The sequence below is a fragment of the Lepidochelys kempii genome, chromosome 2 (genome assembly GCF_965140265.1).
Source record: "Lepidochelys kempii isolate rLepKem1 chromosome 2, rLepKem1.hap2, whole genome shotgun sequence".
Lineage (NCBI taxonomy): Eukaryota > Metazoa > Chordata > Testudines > Cheloniidae > Lepidochelys > Lepidochelys kempii.
Window position 1 is genome coordinate 56,012,768 of NC_133257.1, and position 13,096 is coordinate 56,025,863.

A 13,096-nucleotide genomic window follows, 5' to 3' on the forward strand; every position below is an offset into this window, starting at 1 on the left:
TGCATTACCAATATAAACTTCTCTTGCCTAACTTCCCTTTCCCTGTGTATATATGTGTGTGTGTATACCTTTAACAGATCCGTAAGAGTTATTTTAAGCAAAAATAACTAATTACCAAGGAAATCCCCTTTCTTAAACCAAATAAGTGGAGAAACCGTCTAAAGCTCAAATAACGAATGTTTAAAGCCTCAGAATCACTTAAGAAGAGGAAATTTTTCTTTCATGACAAATGTTATTTTTTCTTCTTCTAGGCAGAATCAATAATTAAATCTACATTTCTGTTCACTATTCTGGCTGTAAAGAAATTGAAATCGAAGCATCAGAAATCGAAACAAATGTTTCAAGACACACCTATACAGGCCCACTTAAGCTCTATATTGTGAGATATGCAGAATGAACACTTTTCAGTTATATGGAACAAAATACAAGTACAAATGAACTTTTCCACAAATGCTGAAATATTTGCTCTGCCTTTTAAAAAACAAACTACAGACAGCAGCAATGGGTCTACAGGTTGAGAGTAGATAAAAATAATTGTTGAGCTAGTGCTAAATATACTTTCTTTATCCTTAATGAATTTCAGTTCTAAACTTTAAAGTAATTCCTTGAAATTAAAACAAAGACTAAAATTTCCTTTATGTCTGTGGTAGAATATTCAGTTATGGTAAAGTTAAATACAGCATGCTACATGTTGAGGCAATATTTTTATGAATTGAATGTCACAAAAACCCATAGCATAACAACCCATATCATAAACAATTCTAACCTAAGTTAAAATGTTACACTCATCAAATACCGAACGCCTCTCCCAGCTAAACATTAGCCTGTAGAAGTCAATGTGATTACAAACTCTCTCTGGTTCACATATATATAATTTGGAAAGACTGGATTACATTATACAAATAAAATATGAGCCAATCAATTAGAAACTAGGCAGCAAGAGCAAGGAGATCATTTTCTCCATAATCAGTAAAATTTCCCAAACCTCTGGATAATTTTGTTCTGTCATTTTAAATGTTATGTACAAAATCTACCTTCATGCCCAAACTGTCAATACTAGTTATTCATTTGTTTTACAGTAAATAAAACAACTGCTGAAAGCACTCTTTTCTTCCTTTGATTAATTGACTGATGACAGTGGAGTTCACTTACTTTCTTACACATAACTGGTATTATATTTTCTTTAACATAAAAAAGTTATTTTATTAACTTAGATTTAGTGATGAAGTGTAAAAGAGCAGATTTCTTGCCATAACCCCCCCTGCCCAAATGCTCTATTCATAAAACACTTAACTAGCACCTTACAGCATTACTCAGTTTTACTTTTTCCCATTAACCCACAGCTTGATTTTGCATCACTGAGCAGATGAGAACTCACCATTGCCATTATACAGAATCTGCATAGTTTCAAACTCCAAAGTAGTATAAGTTGGATCTAAGACTTCACTGTAGTTTGCCATGTCCATGTCCAATACTGGTTCCGACAGCCTCATCATTGAATGGGAAAACAGTAAAAGAAAGCTACTCAAGAGTACAAATGCGGTATGATGAGATCTACTCTGTTTTGCTGGCAATCAGTGATTGATAATCCAAAGTTAACTGTAAACGGTGCCACTTATGTGCAGCGATGGGAGGAGCTGTAAAACTGCTTCTGCATGTCATATTCTGCCTATATCTTTTTTCTTTTATGGCACACCAAAGCAATTCTTGTGATAATCTTAGAATGTTCCATAGACAAGTCTTATCAGAAGTCATATTGGCTTGAATTCTGAAGGAAACTAAAAAGGTTGTCCAGCAGCTGATTCTGCTCATTTTAACAACATAGTGCCAAATGCTGCCCAGTCCCTGGATCCCTGCTACACAGTCTCTGTGAGCATGGAAGGCCTTAAACACATGCAGAACCACAGAGTAGAAAGACTTCATACTCGCATTCCCAATTGCTCTCAAAACCAATGTCCTGCACAAGTGGTAGTGAACTGGCTGCATAGAGTGCTACACCAAGCCACTATGTTAAAGGGAAGATTCCTTCTCCTCAACCCCGATGTAAAGCCACTGTATGCAGGTTTTGCAGTGAGGAAGGAGGGCAGCAGAATTTGGTCCATACACATGCTGCTCTTAAATGCTGTTTTGCAGGATTCCATACATTTATGAAGATCCCAGGAGTTAATTATGAAAACCCACTCTTTGTACAATACAGTTACATTAAAGATTTCCAGCAGAGAACTGTAAAACTAACTAGCAGGTGTTTAATTAGCTACATTCAATGACTGGTTATATACTATCTATCACAGGTTGGCCCTCTAAGGCAAGTCAAGCTCAGTGTAGCCTGTGATCAAAGAATTATCCGCTGCTGAGTGTGATGGAAACCTAATTATAATGGTGACCCAGCTATGGGAAATCAGGGAGAGCACTTCTTAAACAAAATTGGGAACTCAGTCTAAGAGAGGAGACCCAGAAAAGAGGAGCAAGGGGAGTTCCCTTCTGGGAAAGGATTGGGGAAGTCAGGTTTGATGAGACCCACAGAGAGCAGGTCAGGCTCCTATGGCAGAGGGCTCTAAAAAAGGGCCTATAAGGAACAAGGACGGTCCCTGAGGAAAGCTGCCAGAGTCCCTAACACGGGAAGTACAATAGAACCCCAGGGATATGAACACCAGAGTTATGAACTAACTGGTCAACCACACACCTCATCCTGAATTGGAAGTATTCAATCAGGCAGCAGAGACCAAAAAAAAAGTGAATGCAGTACAGTGCTGTGTTAAATGTAAACTACTAAAAAAAGGTAAAGTTTAAAAAAAAGATTTGACAAGGTCAAGAAACTGTTTCTGTGCTTGTTTCATTTAAATTAAGATGGTTAAAAGCAGCATTTTTCTTCTGCATAATAAAGTTTCAAAGCTGTCTTAAGTCAATGTCCAGTTGTAAACTTTTGAAAGAACAACCATAATGCTTTGTTCAGAGTTACAAATATTTCAGGGTTACGAACCCATTCCCAAAGTGTTCATAACTCTAAGGTTCTACTGTAGAGGGAAAACCCTGCTGGGAAAAACCAACATAGGGGAACACTCTACAGGGACCAGAAGTGGGGACCAAGAAGCAGATAACTTCAGCGTGGCCCAAGATGGGCAGAAGAATAATTTCTTTAGATGTTTATTTGGAATTTCAGATGGACTTTTTGTTATCCTGGCAGAGGATTGAACCTTAGGTGACCTGGACAGAGGATGAAGCCATGGAAAACTCAAACACACACAGGCCAACAGGGCCATGGAAATGGCTACTTGGGGTACAAGAGGTGAAGTTTCCTGCAACAGCACTACCTGATGCCAGAGACACTCCAGCAGTAAGATCTACCATTCACAGTATAATAAAAATGAAAAGCTATTTGGAGGTGGCTGTTCTTGCAAAAATAGCCATCAAACAATTCCTTTAAAAGCCCCTTTAATTACAACAACAAGTCATGCGGGGTGGGGGGAGGGGAGTGGCACTATATGTGAAAGAAAATGCAGAATCAAATGAAATAAAAATCTTAAATGAATCCACATGTTTCATTGAATCTCTATGGATAGTAATTCCATGCTCTAATAAGAATATAACAGTAGGGATCTATTATCGACCACCTGACCAGGACAGTGATAGTGATGATGAAATGCTAAGGGAGATTAGAGAGGCTATCAAAATAAAAAACTCAATAATAGTGGGGGATTTCAATTATCCCCATATTGACTGGATACATGTCACCTCAGGATGAAATGCAGAGACAAAATTTCTCGATACTTTAAATGACTGCTTCTTGGAGCAGCTGGTACAGGAACCCACAAGGGGAGAAGCAACTCTCAATCTAGTCCTGAGTGGAGAGCAGGATCTGGTCCAAGAGGTAACTATAACAGGACCGCTTGGAAATAGTGACCATAATATAATAACATTTAACATTCCTGTGGTGGGAAGAACACCCCAACAGTCCAACACTGTGGCATTTAATTTCAGAAAGGAGAACTATGCAAAAATGAGGAGGTTAGTTAAACAGAAATTAAAAGGTACAGTGACTAGAGTGAAATCCCTGCAAGCTGCTTGGACACTTTTCAAAGACACCATAATAGAGGCTCAACTTAAACGTATACCCCAAATTAAAAAACACAGTAAAAGAACTAAAAAAAGACCCACTGTGACTTAACAACCATGTAAAAGAAGCAGTGAGAGATAAAAAGGCATCTTTTAAAAAGTGGAAGTCAAATCCTAATGAGGTAAATAGAAAGGAGCATAAACACTGCCAAATTAAGTGTAAAAATGTAATAAGAAAAGCCAAAAAGGAGTTTGAAGAACAGCTAGCCAAAAACTCAAAAGGTAATAACAAAATGTTTTTAAGTACATCAGAAGCAGGAAGTCTGCTAAACAACCAGTGGGGCCCCTGGACGATCGAGATACAAAAGGAACACTTAAAGACGATAAAGTCATCGTGGAGAAACTAAATGAATTCTTTATTTCAGTCTTCACAGATGAGGATGTTAGGGAGATTCCCAAACCTGAGCCATCTTTTGTAGGTGACAAATCTGAGGAATTGTCACAGACTGAAGTGTCACTAGAGGAGGTTTTGGAATTAATTGAGAAACTTAACAGTAACAAGTCACTGGGACCAGATGGCATTCACCCAAGAGTAAGAACTCAAATGTGAAACTGTGGAACTATTAACTATGGTTTGTAACCTGTCCTTTAAATCAGCTTCTGTATCCAATGACTGGAAGATAGCTAATGTAACGCCAATATTTAAGAAGGGCTCTAGAGGTGATCCTGGCAATTACAGACCGGTAAGTCTGACGTCAATACCGGGCAAATTAGTTGAAACAACAGTAAAGAATAAAATTGTCAGACACATAGAAGAGCATAAATTGTTGCGCAAAAGTCAACAGGGTTTCTGTAATGGGAGATCATGTCTTACTAATCTATTAGAGTTCTTTGAGGGGGTCAACAAACATGTGGACAAGGGGGATCCAGTGGACAAAGTGTACTTAGATTCCCAGAAAGCCTTTGACAAAGTCCCTCACCAAAGGATCTTATGTAAATTAAGTTGTCGTGGGATAAGAGGGAAGATCCTTTCATGGATTGAGAACAGGTTAAAAGAAAGGGAACAAAGGGTAGGAATAAATGGTAAATTTTCAGAATGGAGAGGGGTAACTAATGGTGTTCCCCAAGGGTCAATCCTAGGACCAATCCTATTCAACTTATTCATAAATGATCTGGAGAAAGGAGTAAACAGTGAGGTGGCAAAGTTTGCAGATGACACTAAACTGCTCAAGATAGTTAAGACCAAAGCAGACTGTGAAGAACTTCAAAAAGATCTCACAAAACTAAGTGATTGGGCAACAAAATGGTGAACGAAATTTAATATGGATAAACGTAAAGTAATGCACACTGGAAAAAATAACCCCAACTATACATACAATACGATGGCTAATTTAGCTACAACTAATCAGGAGAAAGATCTTGGAGTCATCATAGATAGTTCTCTAAAGACGTCCATTCAGTGTGCAGCAGCAGTCAAAAAAGCAAACGGGATGTTAGGAATCATTAAAAAAGGGATAGAGAATAAGATGGAGAATATCTTATTGCCCTTATATAAATCCATGGTACGCCCACATCTTGAATACTGCGTACAGATGTGGTCTCCTCATCTCAATAAAGATATACTGGCATTAGAAAAGGTTCAAAAAAGGGCAACTAAATGACTATGGGTTTGGAACGGGTCCCATATGAGGAGAGATTAAAGAGGCTAGGATTTTTCAGCTTGGAAAAGAGGAGACTAAGGGGGGATATGATAGAGGTATATAAAATCATGAGTGGTGTGGAGAAAGTGAATAAGGAAAAGTTATTTACTTGTTCCCATAATATAAGAACTAGGGGCCACCAAATGAAATTAACGGGTAGTAGATTTAAAACAAAAAAAAGGAAGTTCTTCTTCACTCAGCGCACAGTCAACCTGTGGAACTCCTTGCCTGAGGAGGTTTTGAAGGCGAGGACTATAACAGGGTTTAAAAGAGAACTGGACAAATTCATGGAGGTTAAGTCCATTAATGGCTATTAGCCAGGATGGGTAAGGAATGGTGTCCCTAGCCTCTGTATGTCAGAGGGTGGAGATGGATGGTAGGAGAGAGATCACTAGATTATGACCTGTTAAATTCACTCCCTCTGGGGCACCTGGCATTGGCCACTGTTGGTAGACAGGATACTGGGCTGGATGGACCTTTGGTCTGACCCAGTATAGCTATTCTTATGTTCTTAGGAGGAACCTTTCAAAACATCCTCAAAATTCATCCATCCAACCCCAAAGTCCTATGAATACATCAGAGGCACTGGTCTATTCACTCAGAGTCCTGTGTCTCCTCAGTACATCTGGGACTCCCATCGCAGGGAAAGGTATAACACAAGACAATGCCTGCAAGTTGAAACTAGACAAATTCAGACTGAAAATAAGGCATACATTTTTAACAGTCAGGACAATTAACCACTGGAACCATTTACCAAGGGTTATGGCAGATTCTCCATCAGGAGCAATTTTTAAATCAAGACTGGATATTTTTCTAAAAGATTTGCTATAGTAATTACTTTGGGAAAATTATATGGCTTGTTCTCTACAGGAGCTCAGATTAGATCAGTGGTTCCCACACTTGTTCCGCTGCTTGTGCAGGGATAGCCCCTGGAAGGCCACACCGGTTTGTTTACCTGCCGCATCTGCAGGTTTGGCCGATTGCAGCTCCCAGTGGCTGTCATTCGATGCTCCAGGCCAATGGGAGCTGCTGGAAGTGGCAGCCAGTATGTCCCTCAGCCCGTGCTGCTTCTAGCAGCTCCCATTGGCCTAGAGCAGTGAACCGCGGGCACTGGGAGCCGCGATCGGCTGAACCTGCGGACGCGGCAGGTAAACAAACTGGTGCGGCCTGCCAGGGGCTTTCCCTGCACAAGCGGCGGAACAAGTTTGGGAACCAGTGGATTAGAGGATCACAATGGTCCCTTCTGGCCAAGGAATCCATGAATCCTCTTGTCTGGATCCCAGCAAGCATGGCATCACATTGCAGGGTATCCCACAGAGCAGGGTGCCTCTTGAATCCGTCTCCTAGAGATGTTTTCCTACTTATACAGATTCTCTGCATTATTTGGCAGAGGTGCACCATGCATGTCCCCTACTGTCCCCACCACTTCTTCCTCTTCATCTTGTTACATGGATCCTGGAGCTTGCTGAGAGATCTGTATTTTCTTAGGAATGGGCAGGGAAAGTGAAACACCATAGTCGAAACAACTGATCCCACTATTATATTAAAAATGTATGCATAGAAACATTCCATATCAAACATCTAAACTATTAGCCTGACTCAGAAGACAGCCAGTGCAGCAGATCTTTAGAAAAAGGCACAAGAACCCCACAGTGGAAAAGTGTGAAATAATTTGCCCAAAGTGGAAAAATCTCCCCCCAACCAGCAGTTAGTGGCTGGATTATGCCCTGAAGCAACTTCTCTGTTAGATGAACCATGTGTGGCTCTCTTCAGACCAGTGACCTGCCATGGATGGGACAGCACACACACACGGCTGGTCCTTGATCCCCAGAAGCTGATGACATCTATTTTCTAGACATCCTGCTCCTCAACCCAACACCATGCTGCAATGTGTGAGTCCCCTGCACTACATAGTGTCACCAGGCCAATCCAGTTGCATTATGTAGTCTGTTGGGGCCTGATCCAAAGCCTATTGAAGTCAGAGAAGCCTATTGACTTCAGTAGTCCTTGAATCAGGCCTTTTAATCACAATCAAAACAAAGCTTCATTGCATCTATCCAGAAACCAGAATATTAGGCAAAGTATACAATGTGTTACCTTTTATTTAACTTCTCCACTTTCACTCAAGAATCAATATGACTTTCTGAACACCACAAACCAGAAGAGAAGACTATTATGATATCTGGGAATTCTACCAAATTCTTGGGATTGGGATCCCAGGCATTAAAATGTTTTGTGTCTAGAAACATGAAAGACTTTCTCTCCTAAGGGTCAGATTTTTAAAGGTATTTAGGTGCATATAGACACAGGTAAGTGTTTTTGAAGCACCTAGCTGTCTAACTTCCATTGAAATTTCCTATCTGAATCTCAGGTGCTTAAATACCTTTAAAAATTTGACCCTAAGAGAACTGTTCTACATTTATGATATGGTACTTGGATTTCTGCTTTTAACCATACTTACTTTTCCAACAAAGCCCAACTTTTTAAAAAGCAGATATAGGATTTTCTTGAAAGATTTAGAGGGAAAAAATCTGTAGCTGAAATACCACATTTGTTTAGCAAAATTCTTTGAAGTGTTTTCATCATGCATTAAAATAATCTGATGTTTTCTAAGCTTTTCAATTTGAAAGTGATTTTCAATAGTTGTACATTTGCAGTGAGATAATTGCAAATAATTTAATTATTCACCAAACTGGTAGAATAAACATGCTACTTTAAATAGTACATAAAGGTTTGAATGTTAACTAAAATGATTTTTCAGTTCTGATGCCTAAGCTTTTGAGAAGATTTTGAATGAAGTAATATTTCTAGAAATGGCCACTAGCTTTTTCACACAAAATTTTAAATTGCCCAAGAATCAAAAAAGGATACAACACTAAGCAAGTTTTTGGCCATAAAATAATTGTATACAGCTAGAGTACACGCTCAGAGCCCCAGGCTACAAGGACTTGGGTACTGCTTAACTTTAAAGCGTGGAGGGAAAAGAACTGATATTTTCTGTCTTATTATCTCTTTCCTAATGATTTCCAACATTCTGCTCACTTTTTTGACCACTGCTGCCATTGACTGGATGTTTTCAGAGAACTATCCACAGTGACTCCAAGATCTCTTTCTTAAGTGGTAACAGCTAATTTAGACACCACCATTTTATATGTGTAATTTGGATTATGTTTCCAATGTGCTTTACTTTGCATTGCAAACATGACATTGTCCAACATGACATCTGTTATTGAAGCCTCAGGACCGCACATCCAGCTGGTGCTTTTGCCCTCTTCAAGGAGAATTGTCAGTATCTCTCCGTGCCTGAAGATCCTGCTCCTTCTATCCTCGCTCTTTCTCCCACAATCCTCCTCATAGGCAGGGGCTCAGGGAACCCTTCCTGAACAGAGCGCTACAAGATGAAAGGTGTATAAAATGACCAAGCCCTGCCTTCCCCAATAGAATCTCATCCATTTTGGTTCATCAGAGTCTTCACTGACTACAGAGGAGCAGGAAGCACTTGATGCTTTGTAGTGATGATTTAAAACCCCATTAAATAGATTCCTTTTATATAACAAAAAGTACAGCCCAAAGTAGGGCAGTTATTTTTATAATGTCCTTTTTTATGGTTTTGTTACATAAATCACAATAAATTAAGTCATATATTCATGAAATTTTACACAAACGTGGATTTAGACATTTAGTAGAGATATGACCTTTACAGTCAAGATACAATTTGGGCTAAATTATTCTCCCATCCAGGGTTCATATATTCATACATGGGATCAATGCAAGCTAGCATTAATTCTACCTTGTTTCTCGTAATTTGACTAGTTTCATCAGCTAATCTGGATGTGATCCTGGGAGCTCTGCCTGATTAAGGAGAGGAATTTATAATGAATCCTCCATTGTCATTTGCTGGAACTCAGCTGTCCACCCTGGGTTAAGTGATAAAGTGTGGGGGAAAACAGCATAGTATATATGTGGTTGAAATTATGGGGTGAGATTCCATATTCACATTGAGTAGCACCTTAGGCTTCAAAGTTACACAATGAGACTACTTAAATGTCTAAGATTAAGTATGAGCATAAGTCTTTACAGGACAGAGTCCTTAGTATGTAAGTAGCCCTACTGATTTGAAAAAAAAAATATTAACTCCACTGGGGCTACTTGCAGAGAAAGGCACTACTCATTGTCCAAAACAATGGCAAAATCTGGCCATGATGTCATCCCAAACACTGTATCAGAACAACCAAAATTGACTCAAATTATTCATTCAGAAAGAACTTTCGGTTTTTTCTAATCCAGTCATCAAATTTTCAGCCACAGAAAATGACTAAATTTTGTCACAGACAATTAATACAATCTAAAATTATGATTACAAAAATGTGAAAAGGTAATCACTCTGTTTTGGGCTGGATTCAAATATGGACCTGGAACCAGAGGTGCTGAGGATAGATGCATAGCTCCAGATAGACTGCAAGCTTCAACTCACTGTCAGTCCAAGCTTAATAAAGTTTAACACCATTCAGACCCAGCCACAGTGATATTCTTTTCACATTATTAGACACCTGTATTGTTTTTCAAATTCTTTATGACCTTGCAACTTGTAGCCTGAGATGTTCTTTCACATTCTGTGCTAAGCCATGTACCCCTGACAGCAGGGAAGTACTAACCTCAGATAAGCAGAAGTTTAAAAATGGCATGACTAGTCCAGCTAAAAAATGTTGCTTTGAGAGAAGTGATTCTGTAAACCAGGGTAAGAAATGTGATTAAAAAAAACATTCTGCATAATTCTGAAGGAAGAAAAAAAGAAGTACATTTTTTTAAAAAAAATCTGAACTCATTATCAACTGACACAGGCACTAGGAAAAAACAATCCTATCTTATCTGTAGGACTATTAAGCCTCTTAATTGTCCTTCTGCCTATATTAGATTTAATCGTTCTTTCTGATCATGGTGTAAAATAGAACACAAGCTAATAAAATCAAAGTTATTTAAAATCAAACCACAATGGACACTGAAAGCATGTCTTTAAAAGCTGCAGATGGAAAAGTGTATGCACTATTATATCCTCTTTTAGGCATATTCCAGATTGACGAAGTTAGGTCCCTAAAATAGTGTCATTTCTGGGGCTAGCTTGTGATTTATCCATTTGCCCTTAGTCAGAGGCAGTGAGTCACAATCTCCCCTCCCCCTGGACCCCGCCGCTATGGAGAGAGAATAAACTGCACCAGGTCTACACCCAATGTATCACATCCGCCAATGCTGCAGCACACCTCTGTTGCCCGGTGTGTTGGTGGTGATGGATGCTTCACTCTGCCCCTTTCCATTCACGTGTGTGAGGGGTGGGACACAGTGATTCTGCACAGCCTGCTTTCTCCCCAGTGCTGTGAGCAGCTTTATGCACGTCTTGTGCAGCCATGTGAGTGGGGCCACAAACTTGTTCTAAAAGGATATATTAATTCAGTGAAAGATGCCAGATCACAGTGCCGCTATTTATCTGCTTAACAGTTACTGTACGGAAAGCAGTGCAAATTTCCTCGCCCCACCAGTATGTTTCAACCCTGTCTTGGAGGGACAGCCCAATCAGCAGTAGGAGAGAGAAGTCCAGTGTTTTGCCAGTGCAATTACTTGCCTCTCACCTGAAAGACAACAGGATCCTAGTTAAGGACAATCAAACAGCATGGTTGGTAATGTGGACACTTCCCACTAGGAACGGGATTCAAATCACCAGCTCATTTTGCCTAGGGAAACAGCCAGGGAGATAATGTCTTTTGGCCACAACTGACCTGGGCTATATTAAGAGAGGTGACATAGCTACGCAAAAGAATAAATGGACACAAATCTGACATCAGGAATCATAACATTCAAAAACTGGCAGAAGAACACTTCAACCTCTCTGGCCACTCAGTAAAAGATTTAAAGGTGGCAATTTTGCAACAGAAAAGCTTCAAGAACAGATTCCAAGGAGAAACTGCTGAGTTTGAATTAATATGCAAACTAGATACCATTAACTTGGGTTTGAATAGAGACTGGGAGTGTCTGGGTCATTACACATACTGAACCTATTTCCCTATGGTAACTATCCTCACACCTTCTTGTCAACTGTCTAAATGGGCCATCTTGATTATCACTACAAAAGTTTTTTTCTCCTGCTGATAATAGCTCATCTTAACTAATTAGCCTCTCACAGTTTGTATGGTAACTTCCAACTTATCTGTATGTAATATCTATCTATATCTATATGTTCCATTCTATGCATCCGATGAAGTGGGCTGTAGCCCGTGAAAGCTTATGCTCTAATAAATTTGTTAGTCTCTAAGGTGCCACAAGTACTCCTGTCCTTATAGCAGTAAAAGACTCTACATCCCATGATCCATCCTCCCATGGACCACTCAGCTTCCTTATTGCTGTGTGTTTTGCAATAAACGGATACAGCACAGGACCTTCATCATGGATGTCACAGTGCCACTTTGCCAGCATTTAAGTTCCGATTACAATGTTTAGGGAGGGTGTTTCCATCAAGGTTAATCATCTTGCATGTGCCAACAAACACATTCAACAGGCATAAAAACTAACAATGTGTGAAATTCCACACCAGTAGGGCCACCTACTTAAAAGAAAAATAGGAATTTGTGCCTCATTTTAAGCCCATTTTAGAATGGAACTGTAAATATGGGGTTGTTACCACCCATTATTAACTTTACATCTGGCCTCAGGACTTGTACCCCAAACATAGTCATCACAACATGATACTGTTTTATAAATAAAATAGGGAGAAAATCAATTAGCCACTTCAGAACCCAATGAGGAGTAACAGTTCACGTTTATGACAAGGAGAGTGATACCTCTAGATACCAACATCCGCCAGCACTGAAGGCACGGGAAGGCTGCAACTCCCAATTCCCAGCCACGTTTTGTAATGGGGCCCTATATTTAGCATGTATTGAACCACGACCACGGGTGCTATTTCTGAACTTTGGTGACTGAAATCCAGATTTGTGGCTCAGGTTCATCCCTAATTATTATATAATTAATCAAAGGGAAAAAGATTAGGTGGAAAATTGTTAATTTGTACCACATATTAGGGTTGGCTGTAGTAGCACAGTGAGTTGATGCAGAATTACAACCTGTTTTGTAATTAATAATTCAAATTTCAAAATTTGACTCTTAGGTCTTAAAAGAGCTGTACATCCAAGACATTACAGTATTAAATGTATTAGATTTGTGCAAAATAATGTTTTTTCTTGTGCATGAAACTACTGTAAGGACTTCTCTTTTATGGCAGGAAAATGTCCACAGGCTTCTCTCAGTTCTGAAACATTACAGAAAATCTGCAACGTTATAATGCAAAAATAAAT

General features: G+C 39.4%; 1 protein-coding gene across 2 annotated transcripts in view; it reads right to left on the reverse strand.

Annotated features, from left to right (window-relative positions):
* The window catches only part of HNF4G (hepatocyte nuclear factor 4 gamma), an 87,157-nt gene that overhangs the window by 21,417 nt on the left and 52,644 nt on the right, over positions 1–13,096 (reverse strand). Inside the window, exon 1 of one of the 2 annotated variants that reach the window (XM_073330770.1) lies at positions 1,379–1,563. The exons of the other annotated variant lie outside the window; for it this stretch is intronic. Coding sequence (XP_073186871.1) covers positions 1,379–1,496 — 118 coding nt within the window. The 5' untranslated portion in view covers positions 1,497–1,563. Of the gene's footprint in view, positions 1–1,378; positions 1,564–13,096 lie in introns of those variants that run through there. 2 annotated transcript variants of the gene reach the window in all.